Source organism: Suncus etruscus, chromosome 15 (genome assembly GCF_024139225.1).
Source record: "Suncus etruscus isolate mSunEtr1 chromosome 15, mSunEtr1.pri.cur, whole genome shotgun sequence".
NCBI classification, from domain to species: domain Eukaryota; kingdom Metazoa; phylum Chordata; class Mammalia; order Eulipotyphla; family Soricidae; genus Suncus; species Suncus etruscus.
Window position 1 is genome coordinate 22627984 of NC_064862.1, and position 22991 is coordinate 22650974.

At 45.3% G+C, this 22991-nt stretch overlaps 1 protein-coding gene across 1 annotated transcript in view; it reads right to left on the minus strand.

Moving 5' to 3' along the window:
• TMEM233 (transmembrane protein 233) overlaps window positions 1-11278 on the minus strand; it is a 30397-nt gene extending 19119 nt beyond the window's left edge. The window contains exon 1 of the mRNA XM_049787777.1: window positions 11084-11278. Coding sequence (XP_049643734.1) covers window positions 11084-11278 — 195 coding nt within the window. The remainder of the gene's footprint in view (window positions 1-11083) is intronic.
• Window positions 11279-22991: the final 11713 nt, after the last annotated feature.

Genomic DNA, 22991 nt, shown 5'->3' on the forward strand with positions numbered 1-22991 from the left:
TGTTTAAATAAAATATTAAAAAAAAAAGAAATTGCTCCTGGCAGGGGACCATACAGGATGCTGAGATTCGAACAAAAAAAAAAAAAAAAAAAGAAAGAAAGAAATGCATGCTTTGGGGGCTGGAGTGATAGCACAGTGGTAGGGTGTTTGTCTTGCAAGTGGCCCACCCAGGACGGACCTTGGTTAGATTCCCAGCATCCTATATGGTCCCCAATCCTGCCAGGAGCAATTTCTGAGCACAGAGCCAGGAGTAACCCCTAAGCACTGCTGGGTGTGACCCCGAAACTAAATGAAAACAAAACAAAAAAAGAAATGCATGCTTGGGGCCAGAGCAATAGCACAGCAGACTGTTTGCCTTGCACACACACACAGACCCGGGTTTGATCCCCAGCATCCCATATGGTCTCCTGAGCCTATCAGGATTAATTTTTGAGTGCAGAGACAGGAGTAAGTCTTGAGTGCCTCCCCCACTATCAAAAAATAGATGCATCATAATTGGGAATCACAAAGACATTTCTTCACGGTGGGTGTGGAGTAGAAGTTGGATGTTTATTTTGCCTCCTGCTTCTCCTAAAGTTTGAATCAATGAATAAGGCCAGAGAATCAGTGCCTTTATCCAAATTAGCTAATGGACAGCAGACTGATAATGAATGCACACCTACCAGTCACCTCCTTTAGATTTTTCTAGCTTGAACAGTTTTGCTTTTGATAGGTAGAAGGAATGATTTTGCAGAATGATAGGTTCTTTTCTAGCAAGTCTGTCTCTGCTGAAACCAAGTTGACAACCAGTTCTTCGTACAGGTGTAGAAATGGTAAAAATACTTGTGGCAAAGAACTTAGGGAAATGCTGTCGACATGAATGGAAGGTCTGTAAGAAGACCAATAAAAAAGGCTCAATAATATATTCAAATGTGAAAGGATTAAATTTCCTTTTTTTTTTTTTTTTTTTTTGGTTTTTGGGCCACACCTGTTTGACGCTCAGGGGTTACTCCTGGCTATGTGCTCAGAAATCCCTGGCTTGGGAGGACCATATGGAACGCCGGGGGATCGAATGTGGTCCGTTCTATGCTAGCGCTTGCAAGGTAGACACCTTACCTCTAGCGCCACCTTCCTGGCCCCTTAAATTTCTTTTAGTATTTCCAAAGCCCATTTATTGGCATAGGGCCGCAGGAGGCAAAGTCGGGGTGATCCTTGAGTGCAAAGTCAGTAGTAAGCCTTGAACATGACCAAACAACTAAAACAAAACAAAGCAAAAAAAGATTCCTCTAGGGCAGGGCCACAAAATGTTGTATGAAGGGCCATTTGCGGCCTTCGGGCCTCGAGTTTGAGACCCCTGGCATAGAGCTTTTATTTGTTTTGTTTGTTTTGTTTTGGCTACACATGGCAATGCTCAGGAGTTACTCATGGCTCTGAGCTCAGAATCACTCCTGGCAGGCTCAGGGGACCTAATGGGATGCTGGGAATTGAACTAGGGTCTGTCCAGGGTTGGATGTGTGATGCAAGGCAAATGCCCTACCACTCTGCTATCTCTCCAGCCCCTGGCATAGAGCCTTAAGGAGCCAATGATCCTGGCCCCACACTTAATAAATGCCCATGGTGAATAGTACCATTCAATCAAGATCCCCAACTATCGTGGTTGGCTTAACCATGGTGTTTTAAGAAACTCCAATGGAGAAGAAACAGTTCAGTCTTGCTTACCTAAGCATGTGACTTCTGTTTCATTCCCTTACACTCTGCCTGCTTTGGGGTAAAACTTCACATCAGCAGGATCAGTTGTCTGAGAGACAGGCTTTTGGAAACTTGGCTTATTTTATTGTTTATTAAACATAACAAATAAAAATAAATAAATTTGGGCTGGAGAATAGGGCATTTGTTTTGCATGCAGCTAATCCGGGATTGATCCCCAGCCTCTCATATGGTTACCCTGTGAGTTTTTTCTTGGTGGGAGGGGAGGGTTGGGTCACACCCCGCAGCACTCAGAGGTTTCTCCTGTCTCTGTACTTAGAAATCACTCCTGACAGGCTTGGGGGACCATATGGGATGCTGGGGATAGAACCTAGGTCCGTCTGGGATTGTTTGTGGGGAAGGCAAATGCCCTACTACTGTGCTATCACTCTGACCTCTCATATAGTTACACAGAGGGAAAGATTTTGTCAATGGTTTGGGGTCAATTCTCTCAGACTGGATTTTCTGTGGAACCATGAGCCTATTACTGGTTCGGAAAGGGCTTTTCATATTAGATAATATATACATATTACATAGTAGAGGTCTCTATTCTATGCTCTTCCCTTTCTCTGGACTCCAGGTCTCTATCTTGCTTGATGTCCTTTCTTGTTTTGAGAGGCATATTACGATAGAGAATTAAGTACTATGATCACTATTATTTATTTATTTATTTATTTATTTATTTATTTATTTATTTATTTATTTATTTATTTACTTTTTGCCACACCCAGCAGTACTCAGGGGTTACTCCTGGTTCTGTGCTCAGAAATTACTCCTGGCAGTGCTTGGAGGACCATATGGGCTGCTGGGAATTGAACCAGGTTGATTGCGTGCAAGGCAAATGCCTTACCTACTGATTATCACTCTGGCCCCCCAGGAATATTTTTTCTTCTACTTATTCCAATGTGGTAAAAATACACAGCAGTGGCTGGAGAGAGAGAGTTCAGAGATGAAGACACATAGCTTACATTCATTCATTCACTCACTCATTCATTCTTTTTTTTTTTTTTTTTTTTTTTTTGGTTTTTGGGCCACACCCGGCGGTGCTCAGGGGTTACTCCTGGCTGTCTGCTCAGAAATAGCTCCTGGCAGGCACGGGGGACCATATGGGACAACCAACCACCTTTGGTCCTGGATCGGCTGCTTGCAAGGCAAATGCCGCTGTGCTATCTCTCCCGGTCCTCATTCATTCATTCTAACAATCCCTTTATTTTAATTGTCTCCCGTAAGTTCAAAGACCATAGTTGGGTCCCCATCTTAACAGGACACTCCCACCTCACAAGGTACACACATCACCCTGTTAAAGTCTGAAATGTAGGGCCAGAGAGGTAGCATGGAAGTAAGGCATTTGCCTTTCATGCAGAAGATCACTGGTTCGAATCCCGGCATCCCATATGGTTCCACCAGCCTTCCAGGAGCGATTTCTGAGCATGGAGCCAGGAGAGCCCCTGAGCACTGCCAGCACTGTTTTTGACCCAAAAACAAAAACAAAAAGTCTGAAATGTATTATACTAATATACGAATGTAATTGTTATTATAAAAATTGCTTGATTTGCCTAGATTAATTGCAGTCATGACAAGTCAGGCCCTGCCAGACCTTGAGCCTGAGCAAGGAACACAGATAAGCATACGTGACCAGAAAAAGGTAGGTCCTGTCTTTTTGGTAAAAGCATTTTTGTACAACTGTGCTCACATATTTATCTATGCTATACATTAAAATTGGCCCTGACATAAAACAATATAGATCAGACATGAAAGAGAGGAGGGAGCTATGGTTTGTTCACATGAACTAAAGGCAGAATGAGAAAGATATCTGTGATTAAAGTTAGAAAGAACCGTTGTCTCACATGTCAAGTAAGACTGTTATATTGTCCACATAGAGGGAATGGGAAAGGACATCGGTGGTTAAAGTAAGAAGGAACTATTGTGGGCCCGGAGAGATAGCACAGCGGCGTTTGCCTTGCAAGCAGCCGATCCAGGATCAAAGGTGGTTGGTTCAAATCCCGGTGTCCCATATGGTCCCCCGTGCCTGCCAGGAGCTGTTTCTGAGCAGACAGCCAGGAGGAACCCCTGAGCGTCCCCGGGTGTGGCCCAACCCCCCCAAAAAAAAAACAAAAACAAAGAAGGAACTATTGTTTCAAAAGTTAAGTAAAAATGTTGCATTGTCTTTAAATGATTAAATGATTGCTGTATGGAAAATCTCAGAAATCCCATAAAAGCTGGACACTATGAATGTTCAGGATCCACACACTATGCCTTCATTATGTTGGACCCTTGGGCACCCAGGTATTATTATTATTATTATTAATAATAATAATAAAAATAAAAAGGGACAGAGAGATAGCATGGAGGTAAGGGTGTTTGCCTTGCATACAAAAGGATGGTGGTTCGAATCTCAGCATCCCATATGGTCCCCTGAGCCTGCTAGGAGTGACTTCTGAGTGTAGAGCCAGGAGTAACCCCTGAGCACTGCCAGGTGTGACCCCAAAAACCAAATAAATAAATAAATAAAATAAAAATAAAAATAAAAATAAAATCCCAATGTGACTTGCGTCACAAATTGGCAGTCTCTGTCTCTCTGGGTTTTGTGGTGACGGGTAACTCTAATTTTTTTTTTTTTTTACTTTTCTTTTTGGCCACACACGGTGACGCTTAGGGGTTACTCCTGGCTATGCTCCTGGCTTGGGAGACTATAAGGGATGCTGGTGATAGAACCGAGGTCCTTCCTAGGTTAGCTTGTGCAAGGCAAACACCCTATGACTTGTGCCACCACTTCAGCCCCTAGGATAACTCTAATTCTAACTCTAACAACCCTCCCACCCCAACTCACTCAGACTAAAAAAATGTCAACACATGATTAAACCTTATGAGTATGTCTTCAGGATGTGGGAGGTGCCTGGCCACCAAGGGACGATAAATCATTTAGATATGAGGAGAACATAAACACCCCCAAAAGTGGGCCCCAGTAAGAATATTTTTTCTTATCATCAATATATATATATATATATATTTTTTTTTTTTTTTGGTTTTTGGGCCACACCCGGTGATGCTCAGGGGTTACTCCTGGCTATGTGCTCAGAAGTCGCTCCTGGCTTGGGGGACCATATGGGACGCCGGGGGATCGAACCTCGGTCCATCCAAGGCTAGCGTAGGCAAGGCAGGCACCTTACCTCTAGCGCCACCGCCCGGCCCCTATCATCAATATTTTAATAAAACAATATTAAGCTCAGCCTGGACCAATAGTAGAGTGAGTAGCTTGTTTGCTTTACATGCAGCTGACCCAAATTCATTTCCTGGTAAGACAGAGGGTCCCCAAGCCCATCAGGAGTGATCCCTGAACTCAGAGCCAGGAGTTAACCCTAAGTATAGCTGGAGGTGGCCTCTAAAGAAAAACAAAAATTATACCCCAATAGAAAACTAAAAAAATTATTTGAGGACTGTGGTGCCATCCCTAAGTGGCTTCAGAAGGGTGTAGAAAAAAACAGGTGGGAACAATAATCCACAATAAACTTAGTCTTTCTTGTTCTGTGCTAATGTTTATTATTGGCTATAGTAATGATTTTGTCCAGGGACACATTTTTTAAATTTTTATTTATTATTATTATTTGAGGGGGGGTCACACCCAGCAGTGTTCAGGGAATACTCCTGGCTCTACGCTCAGAAATCATCCCTGGAAGGCACCGGGGACCATATGGGATGCCAGGATTTGAGCCACAGTCATTCTGCCTGGAAGGCAGATGCCTCACCTCCAGGCTATCTCTCTGCCCCCCCAGGGACACATTTACAGGTCAACTTTACTCTGATCAAATTTGCCAGTTTCAATAAAATCCTAAAAAAAATGCCCCTGGAAAAGATATGGCTTGTTTCCCTAAAATAAGCACATCTTTTTTCTCCCCTTTCTCTTTATTTTCTTCTTTTTAAATTTCTTTTAAACTTTATTTACTTATTGCTTAATTGATTGATTGATTGGTTTTTGGGTTATACCCAGCTGTGCTCAGGGGCTACTCCTGGCTCTGCACTCAAAATCACCCTTAGCAGGCTCAGAGGACCAAATGGGATGCCGGGAATTGAACCGAATCCCTCCTGGGTTTGCCACGTGCAAGGCAAATGCCCTACCAGTGTGCTATCTCTCCAGCCCCTCTCTTTCTCTCTTTCTCTCTTTCTCTCTTTCTCTCTCTCTCTCTCTCTTTCTTTCTTTCTTTCTTTCTTTCTTTCTTTCTTTCTTTCTTTCTTTCTTTCTTTCTTTCTTCCTTTCTTCCTTTCTTTCTTTCTTTCTTTCTTTCTTTCTTTCTTTCTTTCTTTCTTTCTTTCTTTCTTTCTTCCTTCCTCCTTCCTTCTTCCTTCCTTCCTTCCTTACTTCCTTCCTTCACTTCCTTCCTTCCTTCCTTCCATCCTTCCCTTCCTTCCTTCCTTCCCTCCTTCCTTCCTCCTTCCTTCCTTCCTTCCTTCCTTCCTTCCTTCCTTCCTTCCTTCCTTCCTTTCTTTCTTTCTTTCTTTCTTTCTTTCTTTCTTTCTTTCTTTCTTTCTTTCTTTCTCTTCTTTTTGGGAGGGGGTGAGGGCACATCCACTGATGCTTAGGGCTTTCTATTGGCTCTATACTCAAGAATTACTCCTGGATGGATTCAGGGAACCATATAAGATGCCAGGGATCATCAAGCCCAGGTTGGGAGCACACAAGGCAAGTGCCCTGCTCACTGGACTAGTGCCTTAGTCCCTCCTCATCTTTATTTTCTCTCCCTCCTTCACCTGCTCCTTTTTCATCACTATTTTCAGAATCTACTGGGTTTGTCTCTTTTCTAGACAATGAGATAGAATTGATGATTTCTTTGTTCAAAACAGCACATGTGTGGGTGCTGTCTTAACCGAGAAACCAAGCCCCAGAAAAATTAAGAGAATTACATAAAATCACAAAATTAGAAAATGGTTGAAAGTATTTGACCCTTCCTGATTAGTGGCTAGATAAGTTCTGTAGGTCAGGATAAAAGAAGGTATATCCATTATCCAGTGACAAGTCATTGACTTTAGAGCCATACTTAAGAGTAAACAAGTTTGGGCCACCACCACAAACCACCACCACCACCACCACCACCACCACCACCACCACCACCACCACCCACCACTCCAGCAAAAAAAACACTAACCAAAAAAAAAAAAAAAACAAGTTTGGGGGCCTGAGAGGTGGTACAAGTGGTAAGGTGTCTGCCTTGCCCGAGCTAGCCTAGGATGAACTGCCATTCCATCCCCCGGCGTCCCATATGGTCCCCCAAGCCAGGAGTGATTTCTGAATGCAGAGCTAGGAGTAACCCCTGAGTGTCATCGGGTGTGGCCCCAAAACAAAAACAAACAAATAAACAAACAAAAAGAGTAAACAAGTCGATTCAGCTGTGAAAGTAATGGTCCCATGGATTCATTAAGAATGGAAACTAGGGGCTGGAGAGATAGCACAGCAGCGTTTGCCTTGCAAGCAGACAACCCAGGACCTAAGGTTTGAATTTGGCGTCCCATATGGTCCCTCGTGCCTGCCAGGAGTTATTTCTGAGCAGATAGCCAGGAGTAACCCCTGAGTGACACTGGTGTTCCCCCTCCCCCCCCCCAAAAAAGAATGGAAACTAAAACAAAAATATAATGAATGCAAACTGTGGGCCAGAGGATAGTACGGTACAAGACAAGTAAGGCTTGCATACAGCTGTCCCAGGTTCAATCTCTGACATCCCATATGGTACCCTAAACACTGCCAGGAATGATTCCTGAGCGCAGGGTCAGGAGTAATCCCTGAATATTACCAAACCAAAACTAAACAAACAAACAAACAAGCAAACAAAATAAATAAAGAATGGAGACTGAGAACGAGTTACTTTAAATCTTGTCAGTATTTCTCATATGGACAGGTTTATGCAATTTTCCATCTTACAGTATTACTTAATTGGGGCCATGATGATGTCAGTGCTAGGCCAGTCTTTCATTATTTCTCATAGCTGTTTCTAACAACTGCCATAGTGGCCCCAAAATATTCCATCCCAGCACCCCCAAAATATCCACTTGGTTTGTGATAGAGCCCAAGATGGCACATGACTAGCATAGGTACCATCTCCTGGACTCCCAAACAGGCATCAATCTGACCCTCCTTACAACTGGAGAGATAGTCTAGTGGGTAAGTCACTTGCCTTGCATGTGGCCAACCCAGGTTCCACCTTCAACATCCTATATCAGGGGTCCTCAAACTTTTTAAACAGGGGACCAGTTCACTGTCCCTCAGACCATTGGAGGGTCTGACTATAGTAAAAACAAAACTTATGAACAAATTCTTATGCACACTGCATATATCTTATTTTGCAACGAAGAAACAACACAGATACAAATACAATATGTGGCCCGCGGGCCATAGTTTGAGGACCACTGCATGCCCACCACTACCATCTGCAGCCTACTGGGAGTGAATCCTGACTGCAGGTCCAGGAGAAACCCCCGAACACTGAGCATCACTGGGTGTGGCACCCCCAAACAACAACAACAATAAATAAAAAAACATTTGATTGGGGCTGGATAGCACAAAGGTAGGGCATTTGCCTTGCAGCAGTCAACCCAGGATGCCCTGGGTTTGATTCCCAGCATCCCAAATTTCTGAGCCCAGAGCCAGGAGTAACCCCTGACCACTGCCAGTTGTGGCCCCCAAACAAAACAAAACAAACAAAATAATATCTGGTTTTCCCCAAACCACACTAAGAGGAATCTCTGGTGTCCAGCCCTCACCTCCAGTTTGTCTCAGACCCATGGGGCCCCCACCCTCTCCAGGCAGGTTTCTCAGTGGCCCTGGGAAGGGGTGGACAGAGCGAGCACGAGGGATGGCAGGACCCAGTGCCAGCCGGACACCCAGTGGCCACCTGAGACTGTGCTAGTTGCATCCTTGCCAGCCTCATTGCTTAAAGGCCAACATTGGGCATCTCCAGAAAGGAAGGAAGGAAGGGAAGGAGGGAGGGAGGGAGGAAGGGAACTGTCTGTTGGCACCTCGGGACCGGATCTTCCAGCTTTTGGGGATACCCTGGCTCTTTGCTAAGGGCAAAGAGCACCAGGAGGTAGCCAGGCTGATCCTGGAGCTCTGAGTACCTTTTACTCATAGGCCTTCCCAATACCCACCATATTCTCTTTTGGAAGACAGTCCTCCTTTCCACCCCCCACATAGGAAGTATATTAATAAGTAAAAGAACAGATAAGTGCTTTAGGCCAGAAATGCAGCGGGGAAAAGGGAGCAGAGCATAGTGTGTGTGTTTTTTTGAGCCTGGGGTGGAGGGGTCTAGCCAGGCAATTGCTCAAGTGCTGAGCTTCATCCTGGGGTTTGAGATGGCTTCAAGCAGTGACCTTGGGAATAACAACAACAACAACAACAACAACAATAATAAATAATGCAATGCAGGTTCAGAAAATCAAGCATTTTTGTTTGAGTTTGTTTTGGGGGCTTCCCCTGGCGGTGCTTAGGGTTTACTTCTGGCTTTGTGCTCAGGAATTATTCCTGGCAGGCTGGGGAGGGAATATATGGGATGCTGGGGATCAAATCCAGGCTGGTCACAATTAAGGCAAAGTGCCTCTTCCTTGCTGTGCTAATGCTTAGCTCCAGGCCCAAGCATTTTCCACTTTTTTTTTTTTTGGTTTTTGTGCCACACACCGGCGGTGCTCAGGGGTTACTCCTGGCTGTCAGCTCAGAAATAGCTCCTGGCAGGCACAGGGGACCATATGGGACACCGGGATTCGAACCAACCACCTTTGGTCCTGGATCGGCTGCTTGCAAGGCAAACGCCGCTGTGCTATCTCTCCGGGCCCGCATTTTCCACTTATTATCACATTAACACAACTCCCTAAGAAATGACGCTATGATTATTTCCATCTCACACTGGGATGCTGAGGTGATGAGACAGGCAGTGATTTCCAGACTAGGCAGCTAGGCTCTCTCTCTCTGTGTGTGTGTGTGTGTGTGTGTGTGTGTGTGTGTGTGTGCGCGTGTGTGTGTGTGCGCGCGCATGTGTTGGGAACCAGGATTTCCACCTAGGCAAGTGAAACTTCTTCAGTTAAGGGACAGAAAACCTCCAAGTGGGTGAGGGAACAGACAAGTCCAGTGTGGGCACAACCACATCCCAGTGATCTTAGTAAATAACTTCCAGAGGATTCGATGCCACCCATGGGCGAGTGTGGGCACAGAGTGTTTGGGGACATGCTAAGATGTCTTTTGCTGCTCTGTACCCAGAGTCGGGCTCAGTGGCGCAGAAATTACATCTCAAAGCTGCAGGTGAGGCAGGCCTGCGGGGGCCTGAGTGCTCTGCAAGGGTTGACCCGAGATAATGGGGGCAGAGCTCACCCCTTCCGGGGCCCCCCTTCCAGCCAGCTGCTCCTGTCAATCAGGGGAGAACCTCTTGGCTCTCCTCGCCCGCCCTCCTGGGGGGTTCGCACTGGAGGAGTCCCTAGCCGGACTGCCTGGGATGTGAACTCCTCTAAAAGAGCAGACTGGAAGCTCCAGCAGCCTCTTGGAGAGTGAGAGAGAGGGAGCGAGCGAGCGAGACAGAAAGAGAGAGAGAGAGAGAGAGAGAGAGAGAGAGAGAGAGAGAGAGAGAGAGAGAGACAGACAGACAGACAGACAGACAGAAAGACAGACAGACAGACAGACAGACAGAGACACAGATTGAGAGACAGAGAGATTGAGATTGAGAGAGAGATTGAGAGAGGGAAAGAGATTGAGATTGAGAGAGATTGAGAGATTGAGAGAGACACATACAGAAGCAAAACAGGGTGCCCGGGACCCCTTAGAGAGGATGCTTTTTTGGGGGAGTGGGTGTGTGTGTGCCAGGATGAGAAGTGGCCAGGGCAGGGAGCATCCAAGAGATTCCTCAAAGAGGCTGCAGGAGGAAGGATCCAGGAGAGGGATGAGAGTGGGTAAAAGCCAGCAAGAACTGTGGCAAATCCTCCAAGTGGCCAAGCGCAAGACTCAACCAGGATCAAGGACAGGGCGAGGGAAATCACTTGTGGCCTTGAGCTCGAGGGGGACCCAGATAAAGGGACGAGAAAACCTAGCTGGGACGCCCCCTCCCCGGGAATGTCAGGGGAGACAGAAAGCTCCCTAGAAAAGAACTCTAGGGGGGCTGGAGAGCACGCGTCCCGAGGGCGCATTGGAGAAAGGCTGTGCGTATTGGAGACGCCGGGTGCGCTCAAGGCGCAGAGCAGGCTGCTAAATTAGAGTTCGCAGTCTGGGGGTTCAGGGTGCAGGACAATCTCCGGGCTAAGAGGCAGGTGGTGGTTGTGGGGATCTGTGGTGGGGGTTGGGGGGTGGTAGGTCTCCCCTCTCCAGCCACCACCCGGGGTGGGACAAGCTCACCATGACGGAGAAGACGAAGGCCACGATGTTGACAGGGTACGAGGGGCAGAAGCAGGACAGGATGGCCAGCCACAGGTAGTTGTCGGGCCTGGGCAGGCTCTCCTCCTCTGCCTTGGCATCGTCGGGGTCGGTGGCCTCGAGGCTGCTGATGTCCAGAGCGCTCTTGCAGTGGGAGCCGGGCGCGTCCTGAGACATGGGCGAGGCCGGACAAGGCGGGCAGACGAGCGGTGGGTGCCTGCCTGCCTGCCGGAGGAGCTCTGGTGGCCAGCCCGGTGGCCAGGCAAGGAAAAGCCGGCCGGGGCGCAGGGCCAGGGAGACGTGACCTCACCACCCACCCCCTGCGTCCTGGCCAGAGAGTGAGTGCCAGAGCGCACAGCCTGACAGGGAGCCTGGCACCGGAGAGGGAGAGGACAGGCAGGCAGGCGGGAGCTCAGCGCCTGGGAGGGTAGAGAGGGGGAGGGAGCCCGGCTAAGAAGGAGGGAAAGCGTAAGGGAGAAAGGGGTCCCCTTGGGTAGCTCCACAGGGACCTGAATACAGAAAGTCTGGACCAGATGGGCTGGTCCGCATTTAAGAGACTCAGGGATGCTTAAGGGCCCTTTAAGTGAGCTAAGGCGATGAGATACTGACTTGAAGAAAACCTGTCCTCCTCCTCCTCCTCCTCCTCCTCCTCCTCCTCCTCCTCCTCCCCCTCCCCCCCACCTTTCTTCTCCCTTCTTTTTCTCCTCTTCCTCCTCCTTTTTCCTCTCTCTCTCCTTCTCCTCCTCCTTTTCCCTCTACTTTCTTCTTTTTCTTTCTTCTTTTCTTTTTTCTTTTCTTTTCTTTTCTTTTCTTTTTTTCTCTTTTCCTTTTTTTCTTTTTCTTTTTTTGTTTGTTTTTTTGGGTCACACCCTGCAGCGCTCAGGGGTTACTCCTGGCTCTAGGCTCAGAAATCGCTCCTGGCAGGCTCAGGGGACCATATGGGATGCTGGGATTCTAACCATCGTCCTTCAGCATGCAAGGCAAATGCCCTACCTCCATGCTATCTCTCCAGCTCCCTGTTCTTTTCTTTTTATTCTTTCTTCTTCCTCTTTTCTCCTTCCTCTTCTTTTTATTCGTTTCTTTTTCCTCTTCTTTTTTTGTTTCATTTCCTAGTGGTGGTGGTGTCTTCTTCCTCTTCCTTCTCCTTCTCCCTTTCTTTCTCCCTCTTCTCCTCCTCCTCCTCTTTCCCTTCATTTGTTAGTTTTTGGGCCACACCCCGTGACACTCAGGGGTTACTCCTGGCTATGCACTCAGAAATTGCTCCTGGCTTGGGAGGACCATATGGGACACCAGGGGATCGAACTGCTGTCCATCCTTGGCTGGCATGCACAAGGCCTTACCACTTGCACCACTGCTCATTCTCCCCCTCCTCCTCTTTATCATCATCATTCTTCTTCTTCTTCTTCTTCTTCTTCTTCTTCTTCTTCTTCTTCTTCTTCTTCTTATTATTATTATTATTATTATTATTATTATTATTGTTGTTGTTGTTGTTATTTTTGGGTTTGGGGCCACACCAGCTGTGCTCAGGGGTTACTCCTGGCTCTGCACTCAAAAGTCACTCCTGGTAGGCTCAGGAGACCCTATGGGATGCTGAGAATCCAATTTAGATCCTTACTGGATAGGCCGTGTGCAAGGCACCTTGCTGCAGTGTTATCACTCCAGCCCCAGTAATTATTATCATTATTTTTAATTAAAAAGTCACTAAATTTGATTTGGGGCCTCATGTGGCAGTTCTCAGGTGCCGGGTTAGGGGTTCCTCCTGGTGTTTTGGGGGAAGGTTGGAGCAGGGGTGAAGGACCATTAGGGATCAAACTCTGGGCTTCCTGCTTGTGCTCCAGTCCTTTAAGTTATTTTTTCTTCTTTTTTTGATATTTGGGCCACACACAGTGACACTCAGGGGTTACTCCTGCCTCTGCACTCAGAAATTACTCCTGGCATGCTCAGAGGATCATATGGGATGCCGAGAATCAAACTTGGCTAGGTTGCATGCAAGGCAAAACACCCTCCCCACTGTGCTAGTGCTCTGGCCCTCTGCTGTTTTCTCAGACCCTGAGCTCATGCATTTCAGAAGACACAGAAGGAACCTTTAACTCCATGCAACTGGCCATAGATTTATATTCTGTTTAAGGGTTCACTTCCCCTACCTCATCCTGGGACTCAGACCTCAAGTACTGACTGAACTCCCCACTTCTCACTATTTCTCCCTCCAAGAAGCTCAGGGTGGGAGCACAAAGGAGCCTTTGCATAGGAGTTGGGGACATGTAGATAGCATCTGGGGTCAACTTAGGTGCCCTCCCCCATTCCCAAAACATGGGGCCAGGGACTCTTTTACTTGTCATGTTTCCAGGGTTGGGGAGAAATGCAGGGAGACCAGGGTAAGGAACCCTGCTGGACTTTGGGCCAGGAATTGACAATTGTCCCATTAGTATTCAAATAATTGACGGTAAGCCAGATGGACCCAGATCCAAATGCAGAGCATGCTGGGAATTTGTCACCTCTGCTCAGGACAATCTTCCCTTCCTTGCTGACATGAAGTTCCTGCCTCATAAAAACTTGAAGATGGTGAATTGCATAAAAAGCCAGGGAGTCAAAGCATCCACTCAAATGGCTATGCAGACGGGTAGCAGCCTATGTAGACAGTCTCAGGCTCATTAGTCAGCTGGGATTCCAGAGAAATCAATCCTGAGGCATCAATTCCCAAACAGTGACTCATCATCGCAGTAGGGTCAGGCCCAAAAAGTAGCTGGTCGTATCGTCACCCCCCAAAGATGAATCAGCTGCTTGGTTTTCTCGAACATGACACGGTGGTGACCTCATGAGGATGCATTAATCTGCAGAGTTCCTGAGAGAAGGAGAGAGAGAGTTGTTGGTGGGGTTTGTTAGAGCTTGAACAAATGGGGATTTTGGGGGGCACAGGGATAATTCATGTTACACTAAGTAATATTTGGACTTCTCCTAGCTTTGTCTTTGGAAGTCACTCAGGAGATATTATGGTGCCAAGAACTGATGGATTTCATTCCACCTTGGGCAAGCATAACCCCTATCCTAACTAGGTGCATTATTAGCTCTCTGGCTAGCTAAAGGCATTTTTGATGTCTAAGAAATCTGCTATTTTAGAACCCCTTCTAGTATATTTCTGGTATTTTTGTTTTGTTTTGTTTTGGGGCCACACCGGGTGGTGCTCTGGAGTCACTGAGCTCTGCGCTCAGAAATCACTCCTGGCAGCGCTCAGGGGACCATCTGGGATGCTTTAGATCAAACCTGGGATAACTGCATGAAATGCTCGACTTGTTGGATTATGATTCCGGCCTCCTTTCTAGTGATGTTGGTGAACCTAAGCATCTCCTCAAATCCTAAGCGTCTCCCCTTTTGAGAAAATACTTTTTTGTGTGTTACTCCTCCCCCAATTCCATATGCTATAACATCATCTGGATGGTCAGACCCACCCAGAGCTGGGAGGGGTCTAAAGTTGGAATAAAGGTGTTGTCTAGGAGGGAAAAGAAGAAAGGCAAGCAAGGGATCATGGGGGACAGCAAGCAAGAGGCTGCATGAAAAGTTTAAGCTTAGAAGTCATGTGGAGAAATGCACATGGCGGTTAGGGCTGTGAAATAAAGCTGGCTGGCTCCTGAAACTTCCTTGGACTGCTAATCTCTCCACCGTTATCCTGCAACCTTCACACCTACCAGGCAAGGGTCTACAAGTACCATGCTGAGAAAGGCCTCACCCCCAACCTAGGACTCTATATTTTATTTTGCTTAATTAATTTATTTTTTGAAGTTTGGTTTTTGGGTCATCACACACGGTGACACTCAGGGGTTATTCTTGGCTATGTGCTCAGAAATCGCTCCTGGCTTGGGGGACCATATGGGGATCTAACCGGGATCAATCCTAGTTAGCTAGTGCAAGCAAACATCCTACCACTTGTGCCACTGCTCCAGCTCCCTCCTTCTATATTTTATATTTAAACAACACTTATGGATCTCTCGTTTGGAGATTCCTCCCAGGCTCTTCAAGTATTCACTACCTGTCAAAGCTAGAAAGGGTTTTCTCTGAGAACATACCTTAAAGAGTTCTCCCCTTGACTTAGCATTTGCCCTGCCTGGCCATCTCCTTTCCACCATCTACCCTCCACCATCTGATTCCCCAGTAGAAGTTTCAAGAACACAATACCTTTCTTTCTGTTTGGTTCATGTGGGGTCCCAGTGCCCAGAACAATCCCTGGCTCTTAGTACTAAAAAATATTTGTTGAGGAGCTGGAGTGATAGCACAATGGTAGGGCATTTGCCTTGCATGTGGCCTACCCAGGATAGACCCAGGTTCAATCCCTGGAATCCCATATAGCCCCCAACCCTGAGTCAGTCAGGAGTGATTCCTGAGTGCAAAGCCAGGAGTAACCCCTGAGTACAGCCTGGTGTGCCCCCCCCCAAATAAAACAAAAAAAATGTTGAATAAATAAGCTGTGAGTTGAAGTTTAGAAGTTAAGATCATTCTTTCATTCAGCCTTTATACCCTATTGATTCCATCTCAAATGTGACTGTTTCCAGTTCTTTACATCATCCTCATGACCAATGCTCAAATCAGATCTCTCATTAGGGCTTATATTCCTGGCTCTGCACTCAGGAATCATTCTTGAAAGGCTCTAGAGAATCATATGGGATGCCAGGGCTCAAACTTGAGTCATCTGAATGCTATCATCTGTGCTATCTCTTCGGGCCCTTAAATGGGATTTTTTTTTCTGTTTCAAGGACACAAACAATAATGTTCACTATCCTCTTATGGCACCCAGAGAATTATAAAAGAAAGTTTTTATTGAATCAACATAGTCTATCCTCTCTTCCAGGAAAACCTGTTAACCTGTTGTTCAACACTAGAACATTCTGGAATCATCAAGCATTTGCTGAGCACATGCAGTGAATTTTGTGGATACATCATCTTTTTTTTGTTTATTTTTTTGTTTATTTTTTTTGGTCACACCCAGTGACACTCAGGGGTTACTCCTGACTTTGTGCTCAGAAATCGCTCCTGGCTTGGGGGACCATATGGGATGCAGGGGGATCGAACTGCAGTTCGTCCTAGGTCAACCATGTGCAAGGCAAATGCCCTACTTTTGCGCTATAGATATGGCCCCTGGATACATCATCTTACTTAAAGCCTACAATGTCTTATATAAAAGGTAGGCGAAGAAGTATCCTTTTTAATGTTTTTTTTAGAAAAAGTCGCATCAGATTAAAGGTCTGTGTAAGCTTTTATAGCTAAGTGGGATGTTGGGATTTGAACCAGGTTTAAGGTACTGATACATCGAGCCAGAAAGGAGGTCTAGAAAAACATCTCTAAAGTTTGCTGGAGTTATTCCATTTTGCTCAGGGAAAATGGATTAACAGCTTGTGGACTGGCCTAAAATGTAGCAGTGAAATTGCAGTCACTTGAAATATTTAGAATTAAATTGAAAAGAAAGTGCCTACACCAGAAAGTGTAATGTATATGGTGCGGGTTCTTGAGGGATACATTAGATCACTCAGTAAGGGTTGCTTAGCCCTAATGTCCTGAGCATCACTAATTTTCTCTTAAGAGGTCAGTTTATTGCTTTTTGAATGAGGGACTGAGTGCTTTGGAATAGGGCAGTCCCTTCCCGCTTTAAAATGAGAAGAGAAAGAAAGAGACGTCTTAATAGCAGATCGAGGGGAGAGAAAAGGCTTACTGGAGATTTCTGGATCTTGATGTAACAACTGACCTTTGACAAAGTTTCTATTTCCAATAAAAGTTATGCCAGTTAATTCTAAAAGGGTTGGAAAATGAGGGAAAGCATCAATAGAGATACGGCCAGAGAGATTATATAGTGAATAGGGCAACTATCTTGCACAAAACTGACTTGATTTGTGTGTATGTGTGTGTGTGTGTGTGTGTGTGTGTGTGTGTGTTTTGGGGTCATGCCCAGTGGTGTTCAGGGATTACTCCTGGCTCTGTGCTCAGAAATCGCTCCTAGCATGGTTGGGGATCATATGGGATGCTGTATATAGAACCCGGGTCTATCTCGGTCTGCAGCACACAAGGCAAACACCCTACTGCTATGCTGTCACTCTGGCCCCACCATGCTGACTTGAGTTTGATCTTTTGCATTCCATGGGCTGCACCCTTAACCTTCCAGGAGTGATTCCTGAGTGCAAAGCCAAGAGTAATCCCTGGGGGGGGAAAAAAAAAAGAGTAATCCCTGAGTATTAAGTTTGTGCCCCCCAACCAAAGATAAATAAAAAAAAGATGTATTACTTATATCCAATCATCAATTAGAAACTCCTGAAAAAATGAGGGGTTGGGTTCAGGGACATTTGCCTTGCATATGGCCAACATGGGTTCAATTCCCAACACCTTATATGGTCCCCAGACCTTAGCTTCAATAATTTCTGAGTGCAGACCTAGGAGTAACCCCTGCTCACTGCCAGGTGTGACCTCAAAGCCCCCCAAGAGGGGTTATTTTCTTCTAGTTCTATTTCTCTATAAATAGTTTTCTCCACAATAAAATCAGATTGTATAGTTCTGTTTTCTGTATGTTACACTCTGTTACCTGTCAATATTCTTTGCAAATATCTTCATAGTTCGCATTAATTAAATGGAATTATTTTATTGTGGAATTATTCTTTGGCCATTAGGTTCAAGTTCTTTTGGTTTGCTTTTGTTGCATACATATGGAAAATGCTACCAAAACACACATACTTGTACACCCTTGTCATTCTTTGTTTCTTTTTTCTCTGTGGCTTCTGACAGACTAGCTGGTTTGCATTTGAAAGGGCAGAGAAAACAGAGATTGCCTGAGTTAAGTTGTATTAGAAGCTATGTGTTTATAAAATTGTGGGGCCAGAGTGATAGCACAGCGGGGAGGACATTTGCCTTGCACACCTATGGCCCAGGTTCAATCTCTGGCATCTCCTATGACCCCTCTGAGCCTTCCAGGAGTAAATTTCTGAGCACAGAGCCAGGAGTAACTCCTGAGTACTGTCAGGTGTGTATCCCCAATACAAACAAACAAACAAAAAATATGTGTCAAAGAATAACTTTAAATTTCGGTAAAGAACATGGTTAAATCAGTAGAATCCAGAAAGGAGGTTATTTAAATGAGATGAAATGACAGATTTATAGAGCCACTTCTCAATGCCAAATAGATTCCTGCATATATGATATGATGATGATGATAATTCTGAATTTGTGTCGGGAATTAATACTTTCATCTTCAATGAGGAGGATTCCAGAATAAAAGGAGAGCGACAGGAAGGAAGAAGAGGAGAGAGAGGAGGAAAGACAGAAGAAGAAAGGGGAGGGGAAAGAGACAAATAGGGAGACAGAGATAGATTTTTGCTGATCTGCAAGACAAAGATTCCAGAGTTTTAGGAATGCTAAGAGGTCAAATATATTTGCTGCCAACTTTCACATTAGCTGCAAGAACCAGCCTTTAGCAGTCATAAAGTAGCAGCCATGGTCTCATGGGCTTGCTTCAAAACAACAGTGACTGTTTGGCTAATATTATTAGAATATCATTTACCTTGACAGTTTCCACCAACTTTGATCTTCTCACACAAAGGAAAAAATATGTAGAATAAGGGAGAGGGAGTGTGAGAAGAAAACAGAACTGCTCAATTTTTCAAACCCACCTCTTTCTTTTTATAAGATATTTTTAAAATTAAATTTTATTTATTTATTTGTTTTTGGATTTTGGGCCACACCTGGGGGTGTTCAGGGGTTACTTCTGGCTCTGCACTCAGAAATCACTCCTGGCAGGGTTGGGGACAATATGGGATGCTGGAGACCCAACCCAAGTCTGTCCCGGGTTGATTGCATGCAAAGGAAATACCCTACTGCTGTGCTATCTCTGTCCTCAAACCCACGTCTTTCAACAAAATCATTTCAGAAGACATAAAGCACAGCCTGAACATGCTATCCTAAAAATACAATATATGTATATATGTATATATATATATATATTTTTTTTTTTTGAGGGGAGGAGAGCCACACCCGGTGGTGCTCAGGGGTTGGTTACTCCTGGCTCTGTTCTCAGAAATTACTTCTAGTGGTGCTCTTGGGACCCTATGGGATGCTAGAAATTGAACTTGAGTAGGCCTCTTGCAAGGCAAACACCCTCCCCACTGTGCTATTGCTCTGGCCCCCTCTTTCTGGTTCTTGTGTCCATTCAGATCTGTTTCCATTCTTGGAATCAATATGTATGTATGAATTTGTATCTTTGTCTTAACAGCTTAAGTTTCCAAAACTTCTCACATTGTGTATTTCTCTGTTGAATAACTTTAGTGACTTAACAATTCGATGATAATTTTACCTGTTTGCTTTTGTTGAATAATTGGGAGTTCTGTTATTTTTATGTTAAAAACAAAGGGAAAATAAATGTAATGACTTTGGGGGCACCCCTGGCAATTTTTATGGGTTACTCTTAGCTCTGAAAAAAGAAATTACATGGGGCTGGAGCAGTGGCACGAGCCGTAAGGTAAGGCCTCTGCCTTGCGTGCACTAGCCTAGGATGGACCGCAGTCTGATCCCTGGCATACCATATGGTCCCCCAAGCCAAGAGCGATTTCTGAGCGCAGAACCAGGAGTAAACCCTGAGCACTGCTGAGTGTGACCCCCACCCCCCCCAAAAAAAAAGAAGAAAAAAAAGATAAAAGAAAAAAGGAATTACTCCTGGCAGCCTAATGGGACCATATAGAGTGCCAAAGATTGATGTAAATACCCTACCCAAGTAGCTTCTTTCAAGTAGCATTTTTATTTTTGATATTTTGGGCCATACCTGGCACTGCTCAGGGTTTACTCCTGGCTCTGTACTCAGAAGTTAATCCTGGTAGGCTTGGGGGAACTATATGGGATGCTGTGAATAGAACTTGGGTTGGCCGTATACAAGGCAAATGCCCTACCTGCTATGCTACCTCTCGGGCCCCACAAGTAGCATTTCTTTTTTTTTTTCTTTTTTCTTTTTTTGGTTTTTGGGCCACACCCGGTGATGCTCAGGGGTTATTCCTGGCTCTGCGCTCAGAAATCGCTCCTGGCTTGGGGGATCATATGGGACGCTGGGGGACTGAACCGTGGTTCATTCTAGGCTAGCACACATAAGGCAGACACCTTACATCCTGCGCCACTGCTCTGGCCCCTCAAATAGCGTTTCTGTTTTTACAAACTCATAATCGGTGGCACTTCTGAGCTATAGACCAGACCTTGAATGATTATAGCCTAAAAAACTAAAATACAACAAAACAAACTGTTATTTGTCCTTCCACTGGTTTTGGTGACTATGTATGTCACAAGTACCATGCCAAACAAAATAAAACAAAACAAAACAAACAACTCAACAGACATTAAAAATAGGCCAGAGCAATAGTAAAGTGGGTAGGGCTTTGCCTTGCATGCAGGCAGATGTTCGATCCCCAACATCCCATATGACCCTCCCACCCCATGCACAGCCAGGAAGTAATTCCTGAATGCAGAGCCAGGAGTGAACCCTGAGAAATGCTGGGTGTGACCCAATCCTTTCCCTGAAAACACCCCAAACCAAATATGTTAACTGCATTATTTATATGACTTAAACATGTACTTCATGTGGAAGTACTTCAGGTGGGGATTCCCATATGCATTTGCAGAAGCAAATTTTTCTGGTGGGGTGGGGAAAACACACACTTGTTGGCTTGTTTTGTTTTGAATCTTCTGCCCTTGGCAAACTAGAAGCCAACTGGAAAAATTAAAGGCGAAGCTTGAAGTCAAAAAGAGCATGGAGGTAGGGTGTTTGCCTTGCATGCAGAAGGACAGTGGTTTGAATCCCTGCATCCCATATGGTCCCCTGTGCCTGTCAGGAGCGATTTCTGAGCATAGAGCCAGGAATAATCCCTGAGTGCTGCCGAGTGTGACCCAAAACCCAAAAACCAAAAAAAAAAAAAAAAAGAAAAAAAAAAAGGAGAGGCTTATCTAGAACCATCATTTCATTATTCATGTTCTTGCAAAAAGAAAAAGTAAAAAAGGGGCCCGGAGAGATAGCACAGCGGCGTTTGCCTTGCAAGCAGCCGATCCAGGACCAAAGGTGGTTGGTTCGAATCCCGGTGTCCCATATGGTCCCCCGTGCCTGCCAGGAGCTATTTCTGAGCAGACAGCCAGGAGTAACCCCTGAGCAATGCTGGGTGTGGCCCAAAAACAAACAAAAAAAAAGTAAAAAAGAAAAAGAACACAGAAATTGCACCTTCTTATTTAGTAAGCCCATCAAGTTCGTGGAAGGAGCGAGCACGCTTGCAGCGAGAACTCCCAAAAGTCTTGCTACCATCTGCACAGCAGCTCGGATGAGCTCAGACTCTGGTGAGGCAGCAGAATGACCATTTTTAATGGCTTTCGAAGAGCTTCCTGGGAAGACTGCACATTAGCCAAGATTTGGAAGCCGTTTTTATGAATAAGCAGGAAGAGTTAAAATGCCGTGTCCTTTAATTATCCCTGAAACACTGGGATTTCCATCAGGACCCAGCAAAAGAAAACAAAACAAGACAAAACAAAACAAAATTATAAAAACCCTCTCGGACTCCTGGGGAAATCCTGTGCATTAAGGGCGAGAAACCAGCTCCTAAATCATTTTGGGCCACTGAAAGTACAGCAGGTCAGGGAAGAAACTTTATTATTTTCCTTAGTTGTTTAACATTCAGACCCACCATTCAGAGAGCTCATGGAACCCCTGACTACTTCCCTTTCTATTTCTCTGTCTACCTCCATCAACTGTCACCTCTCCCTGACACTCCCATCTCTTCTCTTCTTTCTGTGCTTTTGATCTTTTCCACAAAGTGAATATAATGATTTGCTTTGGTTTGATGTTGTGTGCTCAGAGATGCTGTTTGTTTTCTTTCTCTTTTGCATCCCTCCACCTCACTCGCTTTTTACAAAAACCCAGAATAAAGTAGCTCAGTTTCAGGCCCTGGGATGACTTAGTTTGTGATGCACTTTCAACCCTGAAGCATTGGTTGATACCACCTGTGATCTGTTCCTTCCAGCAACCTCAGTTAGAGAAGAACAGAGTTTGGTCAAGGAAGATTATCTCAAATATGGGGGTTAATTATTTTAGTAGGATTATTCTTCCTTTTGAATGTTTTCTGCCAGAGACAAAGTAAGTCAGGAAGTCAGGTTGAAAAAAAAAATCTATCCTCCCCAAAACAAAGACAAGCTATAAAAATATAAAGACAGTTCCCAGAACAACTAGGAATTCTTTCCAAAAGGGGTGAATGTATTTTTAGCCTTGGGTTCAAACCCTGACATCTTGGATTAAAAAAAAAAAAAAAAACCCTGGGGCTAGAGCGGTGGTGCAACGGTAGGGTGTTTGTCTTGCACTCGGCTGACATAGGATGGACTATGGTTAGATCCCTCCCCCCCCCCCCCCCCCCCGCGTCCCATATGGTCCCCCGAGCCAAGAGCGATTTCTGAGCCCAGAGCCAAGAGTAACCCCTGAGCGTCATTGGGTGTGCCCCCGCCAAAAAAAAAAAAACTTCCCTTGTGTTTGAGATGGCGCCAACCTGACTCTGGCCCCAAATAATATTGGGAAACCAGAAATGAGCCGGGCTGGAAGGTCAATCTACAAAGGTCCTGAGTGTTCCTGAGATCCTGTGTGATTTAGGAAGGGCTTCAAGTTCACAGTCATGGTCATCATCAAGGTGATAATGGTGGCTGGACTATGTGGTTGAACACAATCTGGGTGGCCCATGCTGCGATGAATCAAAACAGCGACCACTACACCCCAAACGTGTTGCTTGAGGGACCTTGTTTAAGTCACCCAGTCTTTCCTAACTTTGTTTTTTGCGCCTGTGAAATGGAGACCACAGTGCCAGTCATAACAGGATTTTGGGGAATGAAAGGAAACAGCCAGTTTGATGAGCTC